Source organism: Callorhinus ursinus, unplaced genomic scaffold, assembly GCF_003265705.2.
Source record: "Callorhinus ursinus isolate GAN/ISIS: 27379988/994484 unplaced genomic scaffold, GSC_fseal_2.0 scaffold20, whole genome shotgun sequence".
Taxonomy (NCBI): Eukaryota; Metazoa; Chordata; class Mammalia; order Carnivora; family Otariidae; genus Callorhinus; species Callorhinus ursinus.
The window spans coordinates 10,275,502-10,303,040 of NW_027397082.1; the positions used below are offsets into that span (position 1 = coordinate 10,275,502).

The 27,539-nt window shown below is 45.7% G+C and overlaps 1 protein-coding gene across 4 annotated transcripts in view; it reads right to left on the minus strand.

The window, feature by feature from the left end:
• RBM20 (RNA binding motif protein 20) overlaps positions 1-27,539 on the minus strand; it is a 184,612-nt gene that overhangs the window by 41,785 nt on the left and 115,288 nt on the right. For 3 of the 4 annotated variants that reach the window (XM_073904208.1, XM_025881115.2, XM_073904207.1), the window contains exons 2-5: positions 9,730-10,816; positions 8,339-8,400; positions 6,202-6,296; positions 5,758-5,855 (exon numbers count right to left, since the gene is read on the minus strand). In XM_073904208.1, coding sequence (XP_073760309.1) covers positions 5,758-5,855; positions 6,202-6,296; positions 8,339-8,400; positions 9,730-10,816 — 1,342 coding nt within the window. The remainder of the gene's footprint in view (positions 1-5,757; positions 5,856-6,201; positions 6,297-8,338; positions 8,401-9,729; positions 10,817-27,539) is intronic. The other variant, XM_073904209.1, reaches the window with a different exon arrangement.

The window sequence follows — 27,539 nt, forward strand, 5'->3', positions numbered from 1 at the left end:
GGGTTGTAACCAAAGTCCTGACTACTAACCTAAAGGGACAGTCATCCTTTCCCAGCCTGGGGGCCACTTCAGTCAGCCTGCAGGCCTTCTCAGACCTGGAATGCCCCCATTGCAATGGCCTGGGCTGGCCATTTTCACACGCCGGAGTCACTTACTTAAAACCAGATGCTGCTTCTAATGGTTCACATGGCTGGGTCCCAGGCCTTTCAACTCAATCTTTTATAAATGGATGGAAATGTGAAAGCAGCAAACAGACTGTGTAGGAACTTTCTGAGACCTTTCCATGCCCTCTGATGCAGGTGGGAACAGGCTTCACAGATGAGTTCAAAGAAGAGACTCAGTTCAATAACTCACAAAGTTGCAATAAAAATGTGACTTAGGGCAAAGGGCCTGCTGAATGAGAGCAGTCTCTCCAAGTCCTTCCTAGGGCGGCAAAGTGTAGATTGGATCTTATTCAATAAGCAATTTCCGTGTTCCAGCCTGATCTCCTTCAGGTGTGACCCTAATTTCACCTGACACAGTCTCTGGTTTTGTGCTAAACACACCTGAGGACAGACACAGGGCAAATATTTATTCCTTGTGGTGTGGATTTTGAACATACTATGCAGATAGCAAATGGGCATGCGTTGCATAGCTATGGATGTTAGTTTAACGTGGAGGGGAGACACAGATATCTTTATTGACACTTCCATATATTTTATAAAGCACACTAGCTTTGACTTTAAGTACATCTACTCTTATTGGTGCCAGACCTGCCTACAGGTCTTGGGTGGTTCACCTGCCAAGTAACTTCAATACCCCTGTAAACTTTGGAGTCACAGAATCTTACACTCTGATGCCTAGGAGAAACTAACTGTGGACAACTAAACAGTGGTTGATTTGTGATTACAACTCTGGTCTTGCTGAAAAATCGCTCATTCGCAAACTTGATAAATCAAGGTAAAGGCATTCAATAGATGGTGTTACAGCATAAGATTGGGTTTTATGTTGAGATATGGAAAGACGTCTAGACACCAATTAAAGTACATATTGAAAAAACCAAGTTGCACAATATTATACGGCATTTTCTGATGTTTGCAAAAATACATACTTTTTCTAATTAAACATGCACACGTACACTAGCTAGAGATGAACAGTATAAGACATTTATTGTCAGCTTTCCCTGTAGAGCTGAATTTTCTCTTTTTTATATTTCTGTTACTGTTTGGATTTTTTATACTATGTTTGTACTACTTTTGCAACAAGAAAAAATACTTAAGATTTGTAAAAAGAAAAGGAAAAAAACCCCAGAAAACAAAAGCGACTCAGGTATCCTGTTTCCCCCTCGCTCTTTGCTCGCTTTGCAAATGCACAAGGTGACCCCCACCCAGGGAGCAAGAGCAAGGACAGAGCTGGAGGGGCGGAGGAGGGGCAGGTATCCTTTGCCACATCAGTTACTGCTCTTCACGTGTTCTGCAAGTCAGGAGACCAGGGTGCTCTGGGCCATGGACCAGGAAGGCCACAGCAGGCAGACAGAGAGAAGTTCCGGAACTGCCAGTGGTCTGAGGAGAACTTAAACCTCTGGCCTTCGACAAACATGTATGTTTCTCTGTGCCTCAGTTTCCTTATTTATACAAGTTTTCTGGTGGGCAGGGTCCCGGTGAGAAAGAAACCCTGAAAAAGATGTCTGGCCTCCCAGGCCAGGGCAGCCCATCGGCAGCACCAGCACTACATAAGCTCCGAGGTGGCTGTAAAAATGTCAGCATGCAAAGTGCATCTTGGACAAGCACAAGAAAACTATTTACAGCCTGAGAAGGCCCCAATGGCCCCTTCCAGAAACCTGATTACTCTGTTTATGACGACTCAGGCAGCCAAGGATAAAGTGCCTCTGCTCTGTCAAATGGCAAAAGCTTAAGTGAAAGTGAACACCCCTCTCCTGGGACCCTGGGGTGGGAGGGACGGGCACAAATCACCCCCACCACCAGCAGCAAACCCAGCATACCACTGTCAGTTCGGTGTCCCATATCTGTCAACAATAAGCACGGAAATGAAAGGCTCACCCTCCCACGGAGCTGACAGAAGCGAACGTTCAGCCCAGCCTGGGCTTGGTGCAGGTGGTAGATGGGTTGTTTGATCCTTTTAGATTTTGCAGTAGTGTAGAGACCTTCCAAAAGCCCATTCCCAGAGCCCTGAGTCGCTTTGCTTTCCTGCTTAAAGACAGGGAGCTTTAGAGACAGCAATTGCTCTTTGCTCCATGAATAACAGTGATATTATAATGGCAGAGTCCTGGCTGGTTCTGGTTTTACTCAACCAAATGTGTTTCTGAGAAGCTGTATGTAAGTGGAATGGGGGCCTGAAAAAGCCCTGGCACAGGACCAGAAAACATTTCTGAAGAAAAAAATGCATCAAAGCTTTTATGGGTTCTCTATGAGGGTTGGGAGGGGGATAATGGAGGAATTTCCCTGTCCTCATGAAATATTTCTTTTCTGTTTGAGTTTTCACTAAGAGCATAAATTATGTAAGCAGAAAAAAAAGAATAGAAATGTATATACAAAAGGAGCCCACTGGGCACTCCTCCAGGCTCACAAAGTGTCTTTTGGTAACAGAGTAATCACCCCTTGATGTATCTGCTTATCTTTGGAGGTCAATGTTTGTAGGCAGAAAAAACAATAATTTCTCTGAGGGACACCTCTGCTACTTAAAGGAGCCTTGAAAAGTCTCTTTCCCTAGCAGATGAATCAGCTCTTCATTTCTTGGCTTCTCTTCAAATGTCAGTATTTGTGTATTTCCAGTTTTCGTAAAGACAGACACACTTGCATTTGGTGGACCAGAATCTGACAGAAGAATGTGACCATCCAGGCACTGATGACACGGAGACTGGTTGGGGCAGGCTTTGTCCTTGTCCCCCAGACGTCCCTGGGAAGGCTCATGTGACCAACAAGACCTCACGGAACTGACGACAGTAAGCCCAGTCAGGTGGTGCCCCTCCCCATCCACTGGATCTGTAGGCAATGTCTCCAAACATCTCAAGCTCATCTTGGGGGGCTGTCACAATGCAGAAGAATTCGGGTGCCGGGTCTCACTGGCCCCTTCACCTTGCTCCACGGCTGACGGCTAGCTGAGGCCCAAGAAGTCCTTGCCATCCCCAAGGCAGCTTCAGATCCTGCTGAGCAGTGTGTGGCGTGTAAGTGGATGGGGACGGGGTGGGGGGGAAGGAGAAGGCACACTAAAGAGAGAATCATAGCAAGGAAGAGAACTCAGAGACCCTCAAAAAGGGGCAGCAGGGCTCAGTGGTTACAAGAGAGGCTTCTAGAGCCAGGCCAAATCCCAACACTTCCATTTATCAGCTGTGTGACTTTCTGCAAAGCACTTAGTCTCTCTGCGCCTGAGTTTCCTCTCGGGGTTGTCTGGGGGATTAAATGAGATAATACATATGAAACTGCTAAGAACCTACCAAGCACTATATAAATGTTATCTATGGTCAGCATCGTCAGCCTGCAATGTCTGGGGTCTCCACCTCCTGCTGGCTGCCAGTGCGGAAAGCGAAGTGTTCCCAGTGTTGCCCCTCCTCAGACTCAAGCCGCATGAACTCTCATCTCTCGGCGTTTGGAGGAGTTGCACTCAGAGCTTCTGCTCGTGTACTGACACGAGTTATGAATCATTATCAGCACGAATCATCGCTTATGCCCACCACACGCATAAGTAGAGTGCTCTCATGGGAGCCTGGCGACGCCTCTAAGAAGGAGCAGACACAACCACAGTAAGTACCAGACAGATCTGCGCGGGACTGAGGTATCCTACTATCGACACTTGCCCAAGGTCACGGGGCTTCTCTCCCGGCCAGCCATCGGCCGTGGGGCAGTCACGGGACACCGCGGCCTTGGACAGGACAGGTTCCCCACAAGGGGTTCGAAGGACTGGTTGCTCCATCGCCGCCATCGGTGCTTCTTCCGCATGCGCAGTTCCCACGCCGCCGTCGGTCCGTGTCATGCGTGATCCTCGCGACAGCTCTGGTCTCTGCGCAACCTCGCTCCCACCTTCCAGCTCTGACCACCCCTCAGGAGGCTGCTCAGAGGGTGTGAAGCTTCCAAGATTTGAGGCATCATCCGAATGATCGATTACCCAAATCGGGTAAAGAGGCAGCTGTTTGCTTTACTTTCGAAAGTCATTATTAGTGGGGTGATTGCCCCCATTTAAGGAAACGGAGCCTCGGAGCAATAAAGTGACTTGCCTGCGGCCACTGAGCTGGTGGGCTCCAGACTAGGGCTCGACGTTAGGTCTCTTGGCTCCACACGCACAGGAAAGGGCGTCTGGCTCATGGGTCAGTGCTGGAGGGCAGGGCTGAGGCATGGAACAGACGCAGAGGCGTCCCGCTCTAGCTTCTTCTCCACCACTCAGCCTCTTCCCCTTTATAAAGGGGCTCAGTTGACACTGGCTCCCTTTCCCTGCCCCGACCCTTGGCCCATCTGCCACCTAATCCAGCCTCCCCAGGCTGGTCACAGTCCCTTTGTCCTAGGGCTAAGATGTCAGAGCAGGGCTGTGGGCACAGACATGCCTCCATGATCCACAGTGGGAAACAGGCCCTGGGGTGGGGCTGCTGCTGGCACTGCCCGCACCCCCATCCAGACACAAGGTCAAAGACAAATGACAGGTCTCCACACTGAACCCAGCCATTCTGCTCTCCTGGGACTGACCCAAAGCTGCACTGACCCGGCATGGCCCTCAGCATGGAGAATGCAGAGAGGGAAACCACAAAATTCTCTTTCACCAAAACGTGCGTGGGCTGTCGGCCCAGAGCTCCCTCTTGGAGCGCTTCTACCATTAAACATCACACACAGACACAAACAAATGGAAATCTCCGCCCAGGCAGGCCTCCCCACTCACTCATCCCCCAGGGCCTAACACCTACACTTCTCAGCTTGCCCTCCCGAAGTTTGCATGACACCCCAAAGCAGCAGCGTGCAGGGGACGGCACGCAAGGGCCCGCTCGTAGGAGCTCGTGCTCGTAGGTCGCAGGAGAGGAGAGAAAGAGCCGCTCCCCCCAACAAACTGGAAGAAATACAGGCATGGCCACAAACATACGGACACGCACCCTCTAGCAGGATCTGACCTCACACATTTTATTTTACAGCCGGTCTGGTTCTGCATCTCCCACCTCCTTCCACCTGTTCTCAGGAGAGGAGGTGCCCGACAGCTTCGGGAGGAAGAGGCCACACGCGGTGGGCAAACAGCAAAACCAAGAGGGAAAGGAGACTGTCACCATCAGTGGAAAAAGGAGGAATGAAGCTTTGGGAGACTGAAGAGCAGGTTGTAGAGAGAGGAATGGAAACACAACCAAAAAGGATTTCACAGAAGCAATTATTTCCCCAAAGGGCCAACAAATACCATGACTACACAGTCCTTACTTTCAAACACATTTTCTTTTCCTGGTTCAATCTTCAGAATTACCCAATCATAGAAAATAACCAACTTGAATAAAATACAAAAAGTCTTAAAAACACACACACATACAAAAGCGCAAACCTCCCCCCCCCAATATTGAATGCTAGAAAGTCTAGGCATGCTTTTGATTTTAAGTATGTTAGTTTTTTATCTACGTGTTTCAATACTAGCTGAATTAAACAACACCTCTGCCCACGGGACACGTTTTCCTGTACTACACAAAGTCACATTTGTGCTGGCTTCATCCCAGCCTCCTCTGTGTACCTCTATACCCAGGCGGAGCTGGTGACACAAATGCTTGGACAACGACAATGGAGAAGATACTTCTGTACTCACATTTGTCCCAGGGGAAGCTGAAGGAAATGCGGGATTTGACTGAGCAAATGACCTTGCTGGAATGGCCGCGTATGATGATCCAAGATTTGAGACATAATCTAAATGATAAATTACACCAGCTGTGTGAAATCCTAGTTATTTACTTTACCTTCAAAAGTCATTATTAGGATGTGAGTTGGAAAAAAATAAAATAAAATTTCCTCTTAATATATTGATTAGTGATTGGTGTGATTTTTACCCCTGGGCATGTTGACAACAAGGCTTTATGTCTGTGAGAGCCTAGACAGTAACACCAATACATTTTAGTGTCTTGGGATCTGTTTGCTTTATATATATATACATATAGATGGTGGGGAGAGGGCACATCAGCAGGGAAGTTTAGTTATTAAAGAAATGACATCATAAGCCTTTGGAACGCTGGTTTCTGCTTCAGGCCTTACTCACCTTCAGAGTTCCCAGCAGGGTTATAAACGGCTGTGCTGTTTGGAGAGGAACACAGCGTTCCCTCTGCCGAACCGAGTATACACCGGATACCAGCACTGGAGAGGGGTGGAAAAGGGGAACCAGGAACTCAATAAGTTAAATGAAGAATAACCATATGACCCAGAAACTCCACTCCTAGCCATAGGCCCAAAATAGTTAAAAACCGATGTTCAAACAAAAACTTGTACATGAATGTTCATAGTGGCACTATTCACAATAGCCAAAAGGTAAAAACAACCCAAATATAGATCAAAAGATGAACAGATAAACAACATGTGGTACTTACAAACAATGGGATATTATTCAGGCATAAAAAGGTTATATATGCTACAACATGGGTGAACCCTGAAAATATTTTGCTGAGTGAAAAAAGTCAGTAATAAAAGGTCATATATTAAATGATTCCATTCATATGAAATGTCCAGAAGAGGCAAATCCACAGAGATAGAAAGCAGATTAGTGGTTGCCAGGGACTGCAGAGAGGGGAAAAGGGAATGACTACTTAATGGGTATGGGGTTTGGGGTAATGAGAAGGTTCAGGAACTCCATAGTGATAATATTAGCACAACCTTGTGAATCTGCTAAATACCACTCAATTGTACACTTTAAAATGACTAAAATGGGGCATTTGGGTGGCTCAGTCAGTTAAGCATCTGACTCTTGATTTCAGCTCAGGTCTTGATCTCAGGGTTGTGAGTTAAGCCCCACAATGGGCTCCACCCTTGCTGTGGAGCATACTAAAAATATTAATAATAATAATAGTAAAATAAAATATAAAATAAAATGGTTAAGATGGTGAATCTTAATTGAATTTTACCACAGTAAAAAAAGAGGGAGCCAGAAAAGGGAGACCCTTATAAAATTATTTTTTAAATTGTGATAAAATATACACAACACAAAATTTACCATCTTTACCATTTCTAAGTGTACAATTCGGTGGCATTAAGCACATTTACCTTGTTGTACAACCATCACCACCATCCATCTCCGGAACTCTTCATCTTGCAAAACTGAAGCTGCCCCCATTAAAAATGGACACCCCACTTCCTCTCCCTTGAGCCCCCGGCAACCACCATTTTGCTTTCTGTCTCTATGAACCTGACTCTTCTGGCTACCTCCTGTTAGTGGAATCATCCAGTATTTGTCCTTTTGTGACTGGCTTACTTCATGGAGCACAATGTCCGCAAGCTTTAGTCATGTTGTCACAGGGGTCAGAGGTCCCTTTTCTAAGGATGAATAATATTCCAGTGTATTGATAGACCACATTTTGTTAATCTATTCATCTGTCAGTGGACATCTGGGTTGCTTCCACCCACTGGCTATTGTGAAGAAGAAAGGGAAGCCTTTTCAATGTACTTTTTTCAAAACACTCAAGTCCAGTCTGCTGTTCACATCTTGGGCCATGTGCCCTCTCCTCTGCCTGGGGGGACCCCAGCCCCCTGCTTACTGCTCTGCCCTCAACCCACCCCTTTCTATTCTCAGCCCAGCAGCCACAGCCCAGCTCGGTGGAGCCAGAGAGCATCACTCCTCTGTTCAGCTCTCTGATACTCCACTCACTCTCAAAGCAGAAAGTCCTCCCAAGAAGCCCAGGAGCTCAGGATATGGGCCCCGGCACCTTCCCTGGCTCCTCACCCCAGCACTCCACTCTCGTCACACCAATGTTGCCTGAGCATCCCAGGGCCACACCAGGGCCTTCAAACTTGCTGTTCCCTCCACCCTGGGAGTACCTGTCCCCCAGACAGCCATGGGCTCATTTCACTCTCTCCTGAGGTGTCCTCAGAGAGGCCTTTCCCCAGCCACCCTATTTAAAATGCAAGGGCCAGCCCCCTGGAGGGCACATGCGTGCACCCACATGCTTCCTGCCCTGTCCTGACGCTGTTGTCTGCTTAGGTTCACCACCAGGGATGCTACCTAAGTCACTTGTTTATTTTATCATCTGCTCCCCTCACCCACGTTAGGTATATGCTCCTTGAGGACAGGGATGTTGCCTGTTTTGTTCTCTGCTGCTTCCCCAGCACCCAAAACAGAACGTGCCATAGGTGCTCAGTGAATATTTCCTGAGCATCTGCATGCGCCTGTTCTCCTGGCCAGCACTCACTTTTCAGAGAAGACCAGGCATTTCTGAGCATGTAGTTTCCCTTTCACATGCAGCTCCCAGTCCTAGACCAGAAGGAAAGGAAAGTGACCGAAGTAGAACTGAGTCCATGAGAAGGAAAGGGATGAGGGCAGGCTTCCCCGTCAGGTGGGAGCCTGGGGATGGCGGCGGGGGGGGGGGGGGGGGGGCGCGGGGGCCGGGGGGGGGGGGGGGGGGGGGGGGGGGGGGGGGGCAGTCGGAGCCCAGAGACAGGACCAACCCTGCCAACACCTCTCCCTCCTGGGCTCCTCCCCACACCTGCCTTCCCATCCATCTGTCTGTCCGTCCAGCCCCCACATCCTGTACCCATCTTGGACAGGAGCCCAGAATCCCAAGCCAGAGTCCCTCCTCCCCTCTTAGTGGACCCTTGGTCCCATGGCACCTCCCACCTCCCCCTCCCTCCCTCCTACCCCAGAGACACCCCACCCATTTCTATGACTGGTTGGGAAAATCTGGCAGGTGGACTCACAGTGAGCTGCCAAGCTTAAGAAAGGCTTATGAGGGACAAAATCTGCCATCACCTTGCAGTGTCAGCCACCCCCTACCTCCGCCACTGAGTGGCAGGGATGAACTTGCACAGTGTGACCCAAGCAGAGGTGAAGGACACTGTGGCATGACCCCCACTACACAGGGATCATTGTGCTCTGCAGAGTGGGCGAAGAGAGGCTGCACAGCCCAGTGCTTAAGCCGCACAGGTTCTGGGAGCACCAGACCCACGTTCAAGTCTCCACTCTGCCACTCTCTAGCTATAGGGCCCTGGACAAGTCCTTTCCTCTTTCTGGGCCTTGGTTTCCTCATCTGCAAAATGAGACTGATAATAGGATCTACCTCACAGTGTTACTGCTGGCATATGAAAAGGACTTATTATATGTTAGCTCTTTTAATATTATTGCTTTGGAATATTTCACTGCATCATTAATACATTCAGGGGGGCATTTATACTATAATAAACCTTTGCTTACATGGGCCCAAAGCATCTTATGACCACGGGGAAGGTGTGATGAGGCTCCATCTCCGTCTTGCAGATGGGAAACTGAGGCACTCTACAGTGACGTGTCTCAGTCTCACCTGAGAAGTGCTCTCTGGCCCTCATCCAAAATTTGGCCTGTGTTTTCCTCCCCTTCCATACTCAGTATGATGTACTCTGGGCATACCAGAGAGGAAGAGCCTGATACATTTCTGAGATGAATTTGGGTTCTAATAGCTATAATTTTGATCAAGGGTACTGATGGCAAAATCCTGCCACCAAGTCCCCAGATGGAACCATTCCTAGCTCCTGAGGAGCAAGCGTTGGGTTGTGGTCGTGAGCCCCCCAGGCTCCAGCTGTGGCTCCCGGGCTGGCATGGAGGACTCACCTTCAAATCAAACACCTTCTTGTCACAGATGCTACAGATGTGTGGCAGGTGCAGGGGGGCCACACCGTGAAAGTCATTCAGCTCGTGAGCCTGCAGGGGCCGCACGGACAGCAGAGCATGCTCCTCCTTGGCCCGCCGCCGGGCACCGCTGAAACCCTGCTTGCTGTTGTTAAGCCGACCCCCAAAGGAAGGAGGGGTCCTGTCTGGGGTGGGCTCCTCGGGGTCATACAGCTCATAGGGCTGGCTGCGGGGTGGAGGCCACAGGTTAGGGCCTGCCGTAAGATCGGGCTTGCTTTGGCCAGAGAATCCGTGGGGGCTCTCCCACTGGCTATTTGGACCCTGCAGCAGCAGACCTACCTCGCCTTTCACGCCCCCGGCCTGCTCAGCTGCAAATCCACCTGCCACATGCGACCCTTGGGAGTTGGGTCCGTAGAAGTCCTTGGGAAAGGCAGCTTGGCCATCTTGCCCTGAGTGGCTGTAGGGCCCTTCATAGGTCACACTGCCTGTGGTAGAGGCCACGACTGGCAGGAAGCTGGGCTGGCTGTCTGTTTCAGAGCCGTACGCCTGGCTGGAGTTGGCCTTGCCATACTCATAGAATCCTGCTGCAGCGGGAGCAGGCCCAGTCTTGCCAATGCCCAAGATGACTGCTGGCTGGGCAGGGGTCTGAGGCATGACCCCACTGAAAGGATGCATCACCACGGCGTTGGAGGGCTGGCTGGGAAGGCTCACAGAGGGTCCTGGGCCTCGTGTCTGGCCGGGGGGCGAGAAGCCAATTGCATTAGAGGGAAACCGGGCACTGGACATGGTTGCAGCATGTTGGGGCACCCCAGTTTGGCTGTGGGGGGCGCTGATCACAGACGGATGCCGCAGCTGGTTGAAGAGAGGCTGGGACATGGCCACTTTGGAGAGGACTTGGTTCAGGACTGTGGCGGCCGCGGTATTGTTGGTGACAGCTGTCTGTGCCAGCTTCAGCCGGTGGAGGGTGAGCTGGGCTTGCAGCTGAGCCAGCTGGAGGCTGGCAGGCGAAGGAAGCAGAGGGTTCGCGTTACTGACCGAGAATGGGTTCTTGTCCAGGAGCTTGGCGGCACTGCAGAAACACAAAATCTAGATGCACAGCTAGTTTTCACCCAGGGTGCCAGAGGCTCTTTCTTCGCTTATCCCTGGTCCCCCATTTCCTATAAAACCCACCCACACAAACCCCACATACAAGTGAGTCTGCAAAAAGCCTGTACTCACACACATATACCAATTTGTTTAAAAACTCCGATAGAAAAAATTATTTTACGACAGAATGGTCAATCTCACTGGTAATCACAGATACAAGCTAAAACCATTAGAAAAAAATTTTTCTCTAGCAAAATAGCAAAAATAGACATATATATATATTTTTAAGATTTTTTATTTATTTGTGAGAGAGAGAATGAGAGACAGAGAGCATGAGAGGGAGGAGGGTCAGAGGGAGAAGCAGACTCCCTGCTGAGCAGGGAGCCCGATGTGGGACTCGATCCCAGGACTCCAGGATCATGACCTGAGCCGAAGGCAGTTGCTTAACCAACTGAGCCACCCAGGCGCCCAAATAGATATATTTTTTTATTAAGAGCATTCAGTACTGATAAGATAAAGTAGAGTGGACACAATGTTCGTGATATAGTGTAAACTTGTGCAACTTTGTTAAAAGATAGCCTGATAATCTGCACTCATTACAGCCAAACTCTTTGACCTAATAACTCAATTCTATAAATCTGTCCTAAGGAAATAATGCAGACAAAACTTGATGCCCAAAGGTGCTTAATAATACTACATCATTTAAGAGTCCAAAGTTGAAAATTACCAATTTCCAATAACAAGGGTTAGGGGACGGTTTAAACGAAGTAAATTATGATATATCTACATAATAAAATGTCAAGGAATCATTTACTATTGATGTAAATTTCTACTTTATTATATAATATTTAAAACATTCAAAGAAGTATACCCAACACCAAGGTTAAAAGAGGAAACATTCCAACATACTAAAATCCCCTGGTCTCCGCTCTCCCCATCCATGCCGCACCCCAATCACTGCCAATGGTAGATACTATCTCGAATTTGGTAAGGTCATTGTTCACAACAAATTAGTGACATGAGCAAATCCATATACTCTATATGTTAAGCAAAAAAAAAAAAGCTGGCTTCACATTCACATCCAGAGTAAATTATGTGTATATTTGTGCCAAACACATTTTCATCCCAATCCTCATTTCACATTCAAAAGCAACAGAAATCAAGCTCCCTTCAATCCACTCTCAAACCCAATTAGCATAAGGAATAATCAAAAAAGTTACAAGTGAAGACTCTGAATCTGAAGTCGTAGGCAGTGGTGGGCTCTCACAGAAGCTTACTGAGCCGGTGTTCTGTCTGACGCGTGCCTTTCATGTGACCTCTGTTGGTTGGTTGTGGTGTTTTCTTGACCAAAAACCAGGATGCATGATCTGGAAAGGGGACAGACTTTCCCAGAAAGTCTGGATATGTGGTTACTATTGTCAGGGCTCTTTGGTAAGACCGTATTTTCTGGGTCTTCAACTCTCCTTCTGGGTAGTGGGTGTAATCGAGGAAATGTGTTTGGGATGTTGATGAACTGGAATTCCCAGGTCATGTTAACGTTAACCGGAAGAAGAGGACTTGAGCATTTGAAACTGGGGTTATCATGGACAACCCAGACTCTATCTTCAGCACGCCTATGGGAGTGTGGGGCAGAAATAGCAAGGCTGGGACCCTTGTCACAGGCTCCGGAAGAGTAAGTCTGATGAAACAAAGAAGAGAGGCTGGGGGTGGGCCCAGTGAGGAAAAAAGGGGAGACATGGAAAGTGTGTGCCATGTCACAGCTCTCCCACTTTGGAGACACTTTGAGGAAAGAGGGCTTCTGCTTAGGCTGGCACTTTGCATTGGTCTGAGAGAACTGTGGGAGGCAGGGAGGAGGTGTGGAGGGGGTAGAGAGGAAGAGAGGAGAGAGCCTAACATTTACTGCGTGCGATGCTCCTGTGTGACCAGTGATCAGCCTATGTCATCCCCTTTGATGTCTCCATCAGTCCTATTGGGTGGAAAAGGTTCACCCCATCTTGCAAGGCAAGAATCTAAAGTGCAGAAAGATGAGGTGACCTTCTTCCGAACACTCACCATTGGTGAATACAGGCATGGGATTCAAACCCCAGCCAGGCTTTGAAAAGAAGAGAAGGGGCATAGGTGGTTAGGCAAGCAGCTTCTCAGTCCTCCCTGAGAACACCTTCTCTTCATGGGCTGCAGCCCTGCTTGGTTTGAAGTGAGTTCTCAGAACATCAGGCACACCAACATTCAAACATAAGAGCAAAGCACACTTCAGAGCCAGAAAAAATGATTTTGGATTACTCTTGCCCATTCTGTGAGAAATCAAGAATTTACCATAAGTCACTGAAGAGACATAACCTTCGCCCAGCCAGCAGCCCTGTTGTGCTCCCAGGACAGAAGAGTTTGGCTGTATTTTAAGATTTTGGGGGGTTGGGGGAGGCATGGTTAAAGGTGGTTACAAGAGCTTTCCTCTTCTGGGTAGTTGTACAGCCAAGCCTTGGTGCCCCAGTGTGTCCCGAGAACAAATCATGACAGCAGTAGAGCTAGGGAGGTGCTAATTGTCTATGTAGGTGAGAATATGAAGGGAAAGGAGGATGGTCAAGAGTCTGATGATAGATTTCTACTTGTGTAGTATTAAGTAGCTGAGCTTTAGAAGAGCAATTAAGCTTAACTCAAAACCCTGCCCACACAGGGCCAACCCTTCCTACCAGGTTTGTCCACAACACAGCCTGTCCCCGCTAACAAGGCGATAATGAGGTGCCAACTTAATTTCCATGACCAGGGTAAGACAAGATTGGTTTTGTTTTTCCCAGAGAAGTCAGCTGTATTTTCTAAAACTGTGTTCTGGACTGGAGGGAGCTCTTGCAGGAGATTCCCCTTCACCTCTGAAAGGACACGCGAGAAGAGCTGTCTTTCCAGCTAGGAAAGCCAACCTCGCTGGATATTTGTAGGTCAGCCATGAGAAACAAGTGCTCTTCCGAGTGCAGCGGGGGTTACAGAAGTTTACCCATTCCGACGCAGCATGAAATAAGAAGACTCACTAGATTTTCTTCCCAACTTCTGCTTTGCCTCACAAATTCATATTGTCCCCAACCTTCACCAACTTTGAGTGGAAGTGATTTCATATGAATCATCAGAGTTAGGGACCTCTTTTGAACCAAAGATCCTTAAAAAAGAAGAGACACATCATCCTATGAAAGAAAGAAAGAAAGAAAGAAAGAAAGAAAGAAAGAAAGAAAGAAAGAAAGAAAGAGAAAGAAAGAAAGACAGCCCTAAAATCCTTAGCCTACAAGAGTTAATAACCTAAAAGCCAGGTACGTATAGCAATCATATTTCTAAGCCCCAAGCTGGGCCATATGATGTGAGATCTCTAGGGGCTAGAACTAATGTCACCTTCTTGTATTCCTGCCACCTCCGTTTGTCACTGTTACCTCACTTAACACATCCTGCTTTGTGTTAAAAATAATTGCTTATGTACCTTTCTCCCTCTACTAGACATAAGCTCCACAAGGGAACGGGGCATGGCGTGGAGATTTTCACAACATCCTGGCATGCTGTCTCGTACCTGGTAGTCACTCAGTAACTTCAGTGAACGGAATGAAGAAGGAACATAATGGATGTGGCTCATCAGAACCTGGTGGCTTTAAGATGGGGACCCCTCATTTGACAGTAGACATCTCTGTGGATAAAAACCCTCGAACAATTCAAAAAGGAGAATCTAAATATACCCAGAAAGCAAATGGATTTTGCTGTTGTATACAGCTTAAACCCCAATCAGGTACAGAGTCACTTGCCTAGAAGAGTGCCTACCACTCCCCATTCCAAGGCAGGAGTTCCAACACATCCTTCTCCCTGCTCAAATCTAGGTCTTGAAATTGAAAGAATAATCCTTGTGGTAGGCTGAATAATCCAATCTTAATCCCCAGAACCTGTAAATGTAACCTTACATGGTAAAGAGGACTTTGCAGATGTGATTAAATTAAGGATCGTGAGATGGAGAGATTATCCTGGATTATCTGGGTGGACCCGATGTAATCATGAGTCCTTTTAAAATGGAGGCAGGAGGATCAGAGTCAGAGAGAAGATATGAGGACAGAAGCAGAGGTCTGAGATGAAAGCAGAGGCAATGCTGGGGCTCTGAAAATGGAGGAAGGGGCCACGAGCCAAGGAAATGCAGGCACTCTCTAGAAACTGGAAAAGGCTAGGAAATGAATTTCCCCTTAAGCCTCAAGAAGGAACCTGCTGACACCTTGACTTTGGCTCTATGAGACTGATTTTGGACTTCTGACCTCCAGAACTGTAAAATAAGAAAGTTGTGCTGTTGTGAGCCACTCAATTTCCAGTAGTAGGTTACAGAAACAATAGGAAACTAATATAATCCAGCAAGAAAATTAGATGTAAGAGAAGCTTCCACTCAGAGAGGCAGTGGTGGGTATAGGGGTATTGGCTGGATCTTGTTGGTATAGACTCATGCCCCCCAAGGGCCTAGGAAGCACACACCTTCTGACTGGGTGTCCCAACACCCTCTGGGAACCTTGCCAGAAGCTAGCAAAACCCAGAGGTCTCTTCCTTTTCAAAGTCAGCTTTCTTTAACCCAGCTGGATCAGTGGCAACCTGGGAAAGCTTTGAATTGCAGACCCTTAGGGATCAAATCATCCTCCCAGCCCCACAGCAAGGAGAGAAAGTGACCTGCCCAGAGCCACATTAGCTGGGTGACTGCAAAAATCTTAGCGAGAGCCCCGATTATCCAAGCCAGCTTCTAGTGCCTGACAGAATGGCCTTGCCTACAAAAGCCCTAACTAAGCCCCGGAACTATCTATTTCATCACCAAATTATCATCTCCATCCATATTTATCTCTCCGTTCTGTTCAGAGAGATACTGACTACTTTTGATATGCAAGGCACTTGCCAAGCACCAGGGAGATGCAATGTGCAGTCCCCTTCTGGGATCCCCACAACTCTGGAGATGGTAGCAGGGATGCCCCCTTGTCTGGGGAAGGGGGAGGGGCAAAGTTCTCCGCATTTCTTCTCCTGAAACTGCAGTGGCACAGTTTGAAGCCAAGGAGTGGAAGTGTGGACCGGGGAGGAGGGCGTGCCACACAGGGAGTTCTGTAGCCTGGGCATCTGGCACAGAACAGGAACAACTTATCACTCAGCACAGCCACTGTGACTCACCCAGGCCTCTGCAAGACTAACTGCCCCCCCAGCGCCGAGGTTGCCTTTCTGAGCCATTAATTATTACAAGGAATTCTTGGTGCATAATTACATTAAAAACTTTGGTTCCCTGCTCACTTAGACAGCATTTTTTAATTAAAGCAGCATTTCTCTCAGGAGTTTTAAAAATAAAATATAACATAAAGGAGAACTAGTTGCCTTTAGAATGCCAGGATATTTAGGAGATCCAGATGAAAACTGTTTCTAATGGTTTAATTCCATAGTGTTGAAAGGATGTGCAACATATTGTATTCACTGGAGAACAAAACAGCTGTCTTGGCTTGAAAATGCTCATTATTTATCCCAAAGCTCATTATTTGTCCCAAAGCGCTTTCGTATTTTATTCTGAGTCCCAAGCAGACTGCCATGATGGATTGGTATTTGGGCACAAGGAGTGAGGCAGTGTCCTTCCTTGGTTTGAGTCAGGCCGGGTGCTGGAAATTCAGCAAGATTTTTGTGATGTAACCCATCGGGTTCTGAAAGGAAGGGAGAGCACCCAAGACACAGGCAGGAGCCTCTGCTCAGAATCGGATTCCATCAAAGGGGCCAATGGGACATTCATGTGTTTGTTCATCTGGCCCACATGGACTGAGGATCTATAATGTGCCAGGCAAAGTTGCCAGGTGGTGGGAACACAGAGATGAGCAGAGAAATCTTCCTGAGAGCACAGGGGAGCCAGATCAACCCAGAGGGTGATGAGTATGCCGACACCAGTAAGCACAGAGACAGTAAGGCACAGGGGGAGGTGGTTCAAGCCTCAGACATTTTAGAGAAATGTAACCAATGAAAGAAATGGCCATCTCAAGGGCTGTCCCTGAACTCTGAACAAAGACAAACACTCTGGACTGATTAAGCCACCTACAGATGCAAAGACGTATCAGCTGTTGGTAAAAGGCAGCTGTAGGGTGAACTGTGGTCAGAGACCCAGGTTTCCCCCTGCTTCTTACTGGTTGTATGATGGGGAAACGTCACTTAATTTTTCCGACACTCAGAATTTTCTCATCTATCAAATGGGACAGTAACCTCCATCCAATGGGACACAAGCCCAGCCAATCAGAGCCTGCTGGCCACAGTGACTGGCTCAGGGATGGACACTCCCTGACATTTTGTTGGGGGAACTGAGAGAGAGACACTCTTTTGACCTGCCATGCCTGGGTTGCTAAACTGGTTGAATTTAAGCCACTGCTTAAGGAGAGACTGCTTGAGAATAAAGCCAACCCAAAGGCAGTGCCCAAAGAGACCAGCACAGGCAGCTCCTGAACGACCTCCTAGGGAGGCCTTGAACCAGTTTCCCCTGCATCTGCTTGGACACTTCTGTACATGAATCAATGCTTTTCCTTTATTTGCTTCATAAACATAATAGTGTCATAAGAAAGCCAACCTACCTGAACCACCTGCTTTTAATTCAGATGGTTTCCCTCCATGGCCCCACCTTGACTCGAGAGTTCCCTTCACTCTCCAGTTTCCTCTACACAGTGCACTGACCGGAAGGCCCCAGCAGCAGGGGAAACTCAGGCAGTCACTTGGCTGTGACTCTCTGCTGACCAGGGACACCTGTTTCTTGGAGGTTTGGGACACAGAATGCTCCTCCATCCTTGGTGGAATAAGAGCCCCACATCCTGGTCACTAAGCCAGGTTGTGACTGGGGTGCAGGAGTAAAGTCTCCCACAAGGGCACGGGCTGCCCGACAACCTTTTCCAGGTGCAGAGGTCCATCTCAGGCCCCACAGGTGCTCCTGTGAGCAGGGGAGGTCATGCCTTGTGGCCCTCACCAGGGAGCAGTTTCTATCTAACACTATTCTTTTCTCAGCACCTAATGGGCCAGTTTGGGTATACTAAGAACTGGCTTTATAAAAGGCATTAGTTATCCCCCTGGGAGAAAAGGATCTTTATTCAAGATACAACGATCTTAGTCTTCCCTCACTTGGAGGAAAGGAGAGTACATAGCGAGTGACAATTGGGCTGCAGGCTGCCCTGTATGAACCGGGGGTAGGAATCGGGCATTGTGGGTTCTAGACCTAACCTGAGCCTTGTCAGCTGTGTCACAGGGGACAAGAGACTCCACCTCTCCGAGCCTTGGTGTCCTCAACTATAAAAAGAGAAGTGACAATCTTTGCCTGGTTACATTATGAGAGCTGACATGGGGTTAAGTAAAGAGTTGTCGGATCCCTCTGCAAACTGTGAGGTGCTGCACAGAGGGAAGGGTGTGGCGTTGTCTGGAACATTATCGGAAAGAACATTTCCTGTGATCACAAAACACACCCTTCCCTTTCTGAAAACATTCCTCCACAGAGGAAGAGATATTTGTCACTCGGGTCCTTGGGGGTAATCTCATTGCCACTAGGATGAGTTAAAATAAGTTCAGCCATATCAATGTGATTGTGCTCTGCACCCCAGATTGGGGGGGTGGAAAGGAACACAGCCCAGAGGCTAAGGGCACAGGTTTCCGAGGTGGCATCAGAAAGGGGGTGAATTCCAGTTTGTCACTTGTAGGTTGGGGATGATGGCAAATACGTATCCTCTCTCAGCCTCAAGGTCCTCATCTTTAAAGCAGGGACAGCTATATCTAAGCTACAGGCTTTTCCTGAGAGTTAAATGACAAGGTGTATGTAAATTGGCCTGCATGGTTCCTAGCACACAGTAAGCAATCACTGAGCAGGGCAGCAGCGACCATTTCTACTACTAGTCTTTTTACCATCATCATAACCATGATGATGGCTATCATCCTTACCATCACCATCACTATCACCATTACTATTACCATCACCATTGTTCTCACCATTACCATTACTATCACCATCACCGTTATCATCAATATTACTATCTCCAATACCATCACCATCACCATCACCATTACCATCACTATCACCATGACTATTACCATCACTGTTACTGTGACCATTACTATTACCATCACCCTTGCTATCACCATTACCATCACTATCACCATCACTATTATCATCAATATTACTGTCTCCAATACCATCACCATTACCATCATCATCATTGTCATTGTCATCATCAGTGCAGATGGTAGGTGAGCTCTGCCCGGGCAGAGAGACAAATCTTCCTTACAGACAGATAGGGATGGAAGAGGGAAACACAAAGAGATGTCAATATGGAGAGAAGGGCAGTAAAAATAAGGGCGGACGCCTGCTGAGAGAGGAGAAACCAGAAGTGCAGATTGGGACTTGGGGGGAACAGAGAGAGTTACGACAGCTGCTTGGTGACCTGGGTAAGTAATCAGCAACACACTTAAAGGGCTGTGGGTTAACAACAAGAGTGCAGCTGAATGAAGTCCAGCAGTGTATGAATGTGTGCGGACTTACAGCAAGCTTTTCGCTGGTAATGCGCACCCGGTAATGCCCACCCGGAAGCAGAAGCCAAGAACTACAGCCCAGAGCACCGGAGTGCCTAGGCCAACCAGAATGGTCACATTTTCAGTTAAGCACAGTATCTTTCAAGATAACCCATCAGGAATTTAAATTTACTTCCAGTTTGACTCAATTCCCTCTCCTGGCCAAGCAATGAAGGTGTCATTTCTTCTTACATGCTAAGATATAAAATATAATCCTGGCAAGACAGCTCATGACCAGGGAAGAGAATGTTTTCCAGGTTTGGTCACACCTTCATCGCATGGTCAAATCAAATCAAGTGCAATGGCTGGGGTCCGGTCATTGCTGAGTCCTGCCTTTCCCTTGTCTCCTGGGAGCTGAACTTCAAATCATCAATTCTTAACTCTACCTTAACACTCTTAGAAGCTAGGTCAGGATGTGAGCCACAGGGAACAGTCCCTGAAAGTTACAAAGACGAAAATGATAATACCGCAGTAATATCAGGGCTAAGGTTCACACTCTAATTAATTATCACAAATGTTAAGAGCAAGAAGAGGTCTTAGAGACAGCTTATGTTTGTTTGTTTTTTAAGATTTTATTTACTTGACAGAGAGAGATAGTGAGAGCAGGAACACAAGCAGGGAGAGTGGGGGGGTGGAGAAGCAGGCTTCCTGCTGAGCAGGGAGCCCGATGTGGGGCTCGATCCCAGGACCCTGGGACCATGACCTGAGCCGAAGGCAGACGCTCAACGACTGAGCCACCCAGGCACCCTGAGACAGCTTAAGTTTAACCCACTCATTCTACAGAGGAAAAAAAAGTGGAACCCTCTGAAGTTGGTGTAATATGTGAATCACCCCAAATCACACAGCCAGCTAGAGGAGAGCGGGGACTGGAGCCCACGTCTCCTCATCCCTCAGGGCTAATGTAGCTGCTATGGTGGGATGCATCCCCATCAACATTCCTGCCAGGTCTTCTCCTTTGTGAGGAGAAGAGAGGGGGTCACACTTATTTTTTTGATAGTGCTATCTGCTTGGTAACGATAGGGCTACTGGATTATCACTAGCGAGGCCTCTGTGAGTAATTTCAAGATTACGGGGTCAATGCTGGCATTCTCCCATGTGTAGGCTTTGGCCATGACATTACCGTAGGATGATTCATATGACCATGACGCCTCTTGGAGGCATTTATAACAGCAATGATAATCTTACCATCTCTCTTTTGTTGCATGTTGTTTAGTTGAAGTATAACCAGTGTTTTCACTTCATTTGCTATCTGATTTCCAGGACAACCAAATGGGAAGGTAAGCCAGATATGCCCATTTCCAGTTTAGTTAAAAGGACTGAGACCAAGAAAGGTCTAGTAAAACACCTGAAGGCATCCAGCCAATAAGGGACTTGAATGAGGGTCTTTTTACTCCAGGATTCCACCCTCTGCTTACACATTCATTAAAGGGAACTTCTCAAACCACATTCCTGGCTCTATTTCTTTGGATGTGATTTGTTTCTCAAGGTTTTGGTTTGTTTCTTTTTTTTTTTCCTTTAAATTTTTTTATTGTTATGTTAATCACCATACATTACATCATTAGTTTTTGATGTAGTGTTCCATGATTTATTTTTTGTGTGTAACACCCAGTGCTCCACGCAGAACGTGCCCTCCTTAATACCCATCACCAAGCTAACCCATCCCCCCACCCCCCTCCCCTCTAAAGCCCTCAGTTTGTTTTTCAGAGTCCATCCTCTCATGGTTTGTCTCCCCCTCCAATTTCCCCCCTTCTTCTTCCCTTCCTGCTAGCTTCTTTTTCTTTTTTTTTCTTAACATATATTGCATTATTTGTTTCAGAGGTATAGATCTGTGATTGAACGTCTTGCACAATTCACAGCGCTCACCATAGCACAGGATTTTCCTTTATTCTGTGGTTTTTCTCCCAATTTGTCACAGTATTTTATTTTTTTCCAGCTCCATTGATATATCTTTAAGTTTTTTAATTATTTAAGTTATCTTTGCACCCGACATAGGGCTTGAACTTACCAACCCAGGATCAAGATTCACAGGCTCTTCCTCTTCCGACTGAGCCAGCCAGGCAACCCACCAGCTTTACTGATACTAACATTGTATAAGTTTAAGATGTACAGTGTAATGGTGTGGTATATGTAGATATTAACAAAATGATTACCACAATAAGTTTGGTTAACAATCTAAGATGTGATTTTTAAATAACACATTTGGTGTTATTAAATGACCAGCTTTTGGTCCACTGTACTCTGTTCCACATTCGTTCAGTCAGAATAAGATTCTCTAAACCAGGGGACATGCAGTCACCAAGGGGCAGCTAACAGTTCTATAACTGACAAGAGAGGCCTGCCTTTCCTGCTGGAGTTATTAGAAGTGCTCAAAATGTGCAAAAGAGATCCGATAATGCTGCAAACGCAGAGCCAAGAACACACATTCTGCTAGCATCGTAACAGGAAAAATTTACTACAGCAGAGACAGAATTAATGTCAATGTATCCACCAAGAACCGTGTATTTGTTCTTTTTCTTTTCCTTCTTCTGTACCAATTTATTTTCTGTAAAATAACCTTTATTTTATAAAACAAGGGGCGCCTGGATGGCTCAGTCGGGTAAGTGTCCGACTCTTGATTTTGGCCCAGGTCATGATCTCAGGGTCAAGTCAGGCTCACAACTGGGCGTAGAGTCTGCTTAAGATTCTCTCTCTCCCTCTCCCCCTGCCCCCAATCAATCAATCAATAAAATATTTTATAGAACAGTAGCATTGTCGGTGGTAACTTATTTTTAATCACACTTTTTTGTTTTGAACTTTAAAACTATAAAAATATGAAGAATATAACAAATCTTTACAAGTTCACTGCCTACCCATCATCCAAATTCACAAATGCCATGATTATGGTCATTTTTGCCTCAGATATTTTTTTATTAAAAAAAAAAAGAAACACAAAACTATGCAAAATTGAAGTCCCCTTTGAGACTCGGCCCAGTCTAATTCCTCCGTCTCCCTAGTGACATCCACGTGTGGTGTGTGTGCCTATTTATTTATATATCTGTCTCTCTGTATCTCACTAAACATAGAAAAATGTTTAGTTTTTTTTAAATATTTTTTTAAATATTTAAAACACATTAAATTAAGAGATTTTTCTATACCTGCATGTGCTTATAAACCAGCATGTAGGACTGGTTTCAACAATATTTCTCCTAAAGAAAAAATGCACATTCTCTGTAGTTTCTTTCTTTTTTTTTTTTTTTTTGAAAGATTTTATTTATTTACGAGAGAGGGAGGGCACGAGTTGGGGGAGGAACAGAGGAAGAGGGAGAAGCAGACTCCTCACTGAGCAGGGAGCGCAATGCGATGCGGGGTTCCGATCCAGGGACCCTGGGATCATGACCTGAGCCGAAGGCAGACACTTAACCAACTGAGCCACCCAGGTGTCCCCTCTGTAGTTTCTTTTAACACACTGAGGACTGCAGGCAGGGTGATGGTGTGAAAAAATTGCTGACCTAGAAATCGGAAGATTTCTGCTTACTCCCTGTGGGACCGGAGGCCTGTCAGCTTCCCTTTTTATGTAGAATGAGAAAGCTAGATGAAAGGACCTCCAAGATCTCTTCCACCTTTGAAATCTGATAAATCCCAGGTTTAATTTCCTCATCTGTCACACGGATGGATGTCTGCCCTTGCTAGCTGTTGTAAAGAGCAAACATGATGGTCAGGCACTCTGTAAAGCATGATGATGTTGTGGATAGAATCAGATAATATTGAATAATAATATGTATTATAAAGTGAACATTATTTAATGATATATCATTCTTATTCATATATTACATATTATATATTATTAATACATAATAAAACATGATTGATATATAATAAATATTGTAAAATAATATAATTTATAATTTCTTATTATTACTTCTCACAAATTACGCTATTGTTAAGCTCCTGGAAATGCTTTTAAAGAAACTACTGTTATATATATATATGGCATGGTTCAGATACACATGTTGCTGGCCAGTCCGCATAAAATCATTTAATTTCTTCCATCTTTGTTCTCTTGGGCAGTCAGTTAGCACAAGAAGAGGCTCTATTTTAACTCTCTCCATGAGAATTTAGTGAATGAAATACCAAAAGTGCCTCATTGTAAGATGTTCTCCTCTAGGAAGGCATTCCACAGGCCAAAGGAACCTTTCACAGTAAAATGAAGTTCAAATCCATTCAGGGCTGCAGTTGGTTTGCCTGACACACAATTTTTCAGAAAATTCATGTTGGGCAGAATTTCACTGGTTTTGTGCATGCTAAAATTGAAGGAGTTGGTTTGATTTCTGGGGTTAGGAGAGATCTTTCTGTTTTCTCAGTGACAGAAGATAGGGTGACCTCTCAACCAACAAACTTTTCTGGAGAACCTCAGTCTTTTGAGATGGAAAAACAAGCTGTTTGAAATATATATTTATAAGCTGCTATACAAATTCTCTCAGGCATCAAGCGTTTCTATTTATACATGCAAGTGAAATATTTAGGGGATCATAGGCCCAACTGCCCTTGTGAAGGACAATGTGTACACAAACACATACACCTTTGCATATACTGTTCCCTCACCTGAACAACCTCTGCCCTATTCCCCCTCAGGGTCCTTCAACATGCAGCTCAGATGGCACCTCCTCCAGGAAGCCTTCTCTGACTCCTGCCCCCATCCAGTGTGTGTCGTTGCCCCTTCTGTGACCCCCCCCATAATGCCCTGCTGCTCCGTTAGCCTCAGTTATGCTCTTCTAGCTCCTACCACCCTCATAATTGTCTACTCGATTGCTCATCTGATGTCCTCACTGTTCCGTGATTATTTTGAAGGCAGGAACTGTGTTCCATTTCATGTCATAGTATCTGGTAAATAGTTGGGTGTGGAACCAATAAACACCTCTATACATGTGCACATCCATTCCGTGTGTGTGTGTGGACTTAGTAGTCATGTATCACATTCTCAGTTGGGTTTCCTGCCTAGATGTTCCGTGTGTATGCTGCTACAGGCTCTAAAGATGAAGTTCTGTGGGGAATGTGGATAAGATTCGATCTTTGAACACTGTCCAAATTATGTAAATATCACCAACCACATCATGTATAAAATTCTAAAATATTCAACAAATAGACTTGTTGCCACATTTTTCCTTTTAACAAATTCTGAAGAAAATGCAATTTTAGTGTGTGATCTGAGAAGATGTGTCTAATCTGCATGATTCACAGATAAAACACATGTTCTGAGAATAATCCCTATGTTCTCTTAACTTTATTTTCAGTAGATCATATCACTGAAATTTTTCTGGTAAATGTATAAGGATGGTAATAAAATTTAGGCCAATTTTAAATCAAAATAAAATTTTAGAATAATTTTTAAAAATTAAGATTCTCAGTCAATATAACCGGTCTTTTCCTAGAGTTGCCTGACCATTAACCTGGACATTTTAACCAATGTGACGTAAGCCAAATACTAGGAGTCCATATGAAACTCAAGAGGCAGTATGGGGTAGTTGGAGGGAGGGTGTAGCACTATTTTGGCCATAAGTAGACCCACTTCTTAAACGGACTTTCCCACCAATAACTGTACATCTCATTGTGGTCAGTTTACCCTGTAGACCTTAGTTTTCTCATCTGTGAAATGGACAGGTCAGATGAGACAACATTTTTAAAATATTTCATTTATTTATTTGACAGAGAGAGAGAAAGCAGGAACACAAACAGGGGGAGTAGGGGAGGGAGAAGCAGACTTCCTGATGAGCAGGGAGCCCAATGCAGGGCTCGATCCCAGGACCCTGGGATCATGACCTGAGCCGAAGGCAGACACTTAACGACGGAGCCACCCAGGTGCCCCGAGACAACATTTTTAAGGTTCCTTTATGCCATCTGATTTGAGGATGGCGGGTGTTTTCTTAAAGCTATTATTTAGGGCTCGTGGAAAAGTGAAGATTATCTGGCTGTGGTATCGTGATAGATTTCAGCCTTGGGAGGTCTGAGTTTCTAGCCTCTACTCCTCCTCCAGTTCTGGGTGACTTCAGAGAGAAACATTTAACCTGCACTCAACAGACCTGTCTGTAAAATGACAAAGTAAAACCAGAGCTTTTTTACTAATTAGGTGGGCATCAGGAGAGCTTCTTAAAACACAGATGCTGGGCTCACCCCCCACTGCTGTATCAGGAAGTCTAGGTTGGGGCCTGAGAATTTGCATTTCTAACAAGTCCAGGTGATAAGGATGCTGTGCTCTGAGAACCCCCAAACTAGACTATCTTGAGCTTAACTTGCAACTCTAAGAATCTATGGTGAGTTATGGAGAATTGAGTAACAACTGTATTTTTAATAAGCCACTTCTATCTACTAGGCAACCAGTACACCAAGAAGGGCCTTCCTTTATCATAAAGGGTTTCAGACCCTGCAAAAACAACTTCAAGGATACGTAGCTACCTTTATACCTACCTTCCTTTAAGAGACTCAATCCATGGGGCGCCTGGGTGGCTCAGTCGGTTAGCCGTCCAACTCTTGATTTCGGCTCACGTCATGATCTCAGGGTTGTGGGATGGAGTCCCACGCTGGGCTCTGCACTAAGCATGGAGCTGCTGGAGGTTCTCTCTCTCCTTCTCCCTCTGTCCCTCCCCACCCCCCACTTGTGCTCTCTTGCTCTCTCTCTCTAAAATAAATCAATAAATCTTTAAAAAGAGAGAGAGAGAGATTCAATGAATGTGTTCAACAACATTTGGCCTCCTGCAATCAAAACACTCAAGGTTCACAAAACCTCAGGTAATCTAATTAGTTAATTAGCTTTGCATCATATTATCAGGTTTGTTGAATAGAAGAAAGCGTAGCTCCATTTACACTAGCTCACTAAGGCAGAGAATAGAAGAATCAGACTCCAGAATGCCAAAAATTCTTTAGTCAAGATTGTGAGAAAGTCCACCTTTCAAACTCACCCTAGGCTAAAAAAAAAAAGTTTTCGACAAATCATCCTTATCATTAAATTTCAAATTGTGGCAATGCAATCACCTGGGGTGTTTTTAAAACACTGATGTTTGGATCAGGTCTCCAGAGACTCTGATTCACCCTAGGCACTGGGACTTTTAATAGCTCCCCAGGAGAACTTTTGTGAAGCAAAGTCTGAGGCTTGCCAATCTATAAAGGAATAGAATCAATCTGTTCTTCATTACTCTGAGCCCCACAAGCTATTTTTGTCACTGCAACCAGCATGACCATTTGTCTTAAATTATACTTAAGAATAAACACTGAACTTTTTATAAGCCCAGAAAGAGTCACAAACACAATGGGCAATCAATCAATTTTTCTTAGCTATATACACTGAAGCATCTTTCACATGGTTGGATAGGTATTTTTTGTGGCAAGACTTTCTCCACAGGTGCACATACAATCTCTGCTGCAGAGAGCCAGATGACGGTGGTCAGGGGTGACTTTTGCCTTCTAAATTATAAGCACCTTGAAGACATCATCCACATCCTAAAATCTTTTTTTTTTTTTCAGGAATATCATATTTATTTATTTATTTTTATTTTTATTTTATTTTGTTATGTTATGTTAGTTACCATACAATACATCATTAGTTTTTGATGTAGTGCCTAAAATCTTTCAAATTCCTAAGTGTCTGTCTGGCTCAGTGCTGGGCCAATTAGAAGTACTGAACAAATACTTATTCAACTCACTTGAATTTACGACTGTCTCTAAGCATAGGGAAACGCAGACCTTAGCAGAGTGCGCTCAGGGTTTCATTGTGAAGTATGAGGTTTATGTTTCCTGTGTGTGTGTGTTGGGAACATACACTGTCTCATTCTGTTAAATTCCTTAGAGCAAATGAGAATATTAAGGTTGGAACATTATAAATATACCGTGTAAGTATTTATTTGAGGAAAGCATCCATTTCCCAAAGCGGATGGAGGTTCCTGGTGCCTTCAGACACATACCTTTCTGACTACAGACAACAAAACACAGGTGCCACCCAAGGCAGAGAATATTACATATATAGGTTACTTCTGGCTTTCATCTTTATGTTACACAGCTGTGGTTATATGAAAGCTACTGAGGAGAGTGGATAAAAGACAAAAAAAAAAAAACCCAAAAACAAAAATACAGCAACAGTCAGATGTAGCCATCTTGGTTACATTTGCACGTGCCATTCTGGATATTTT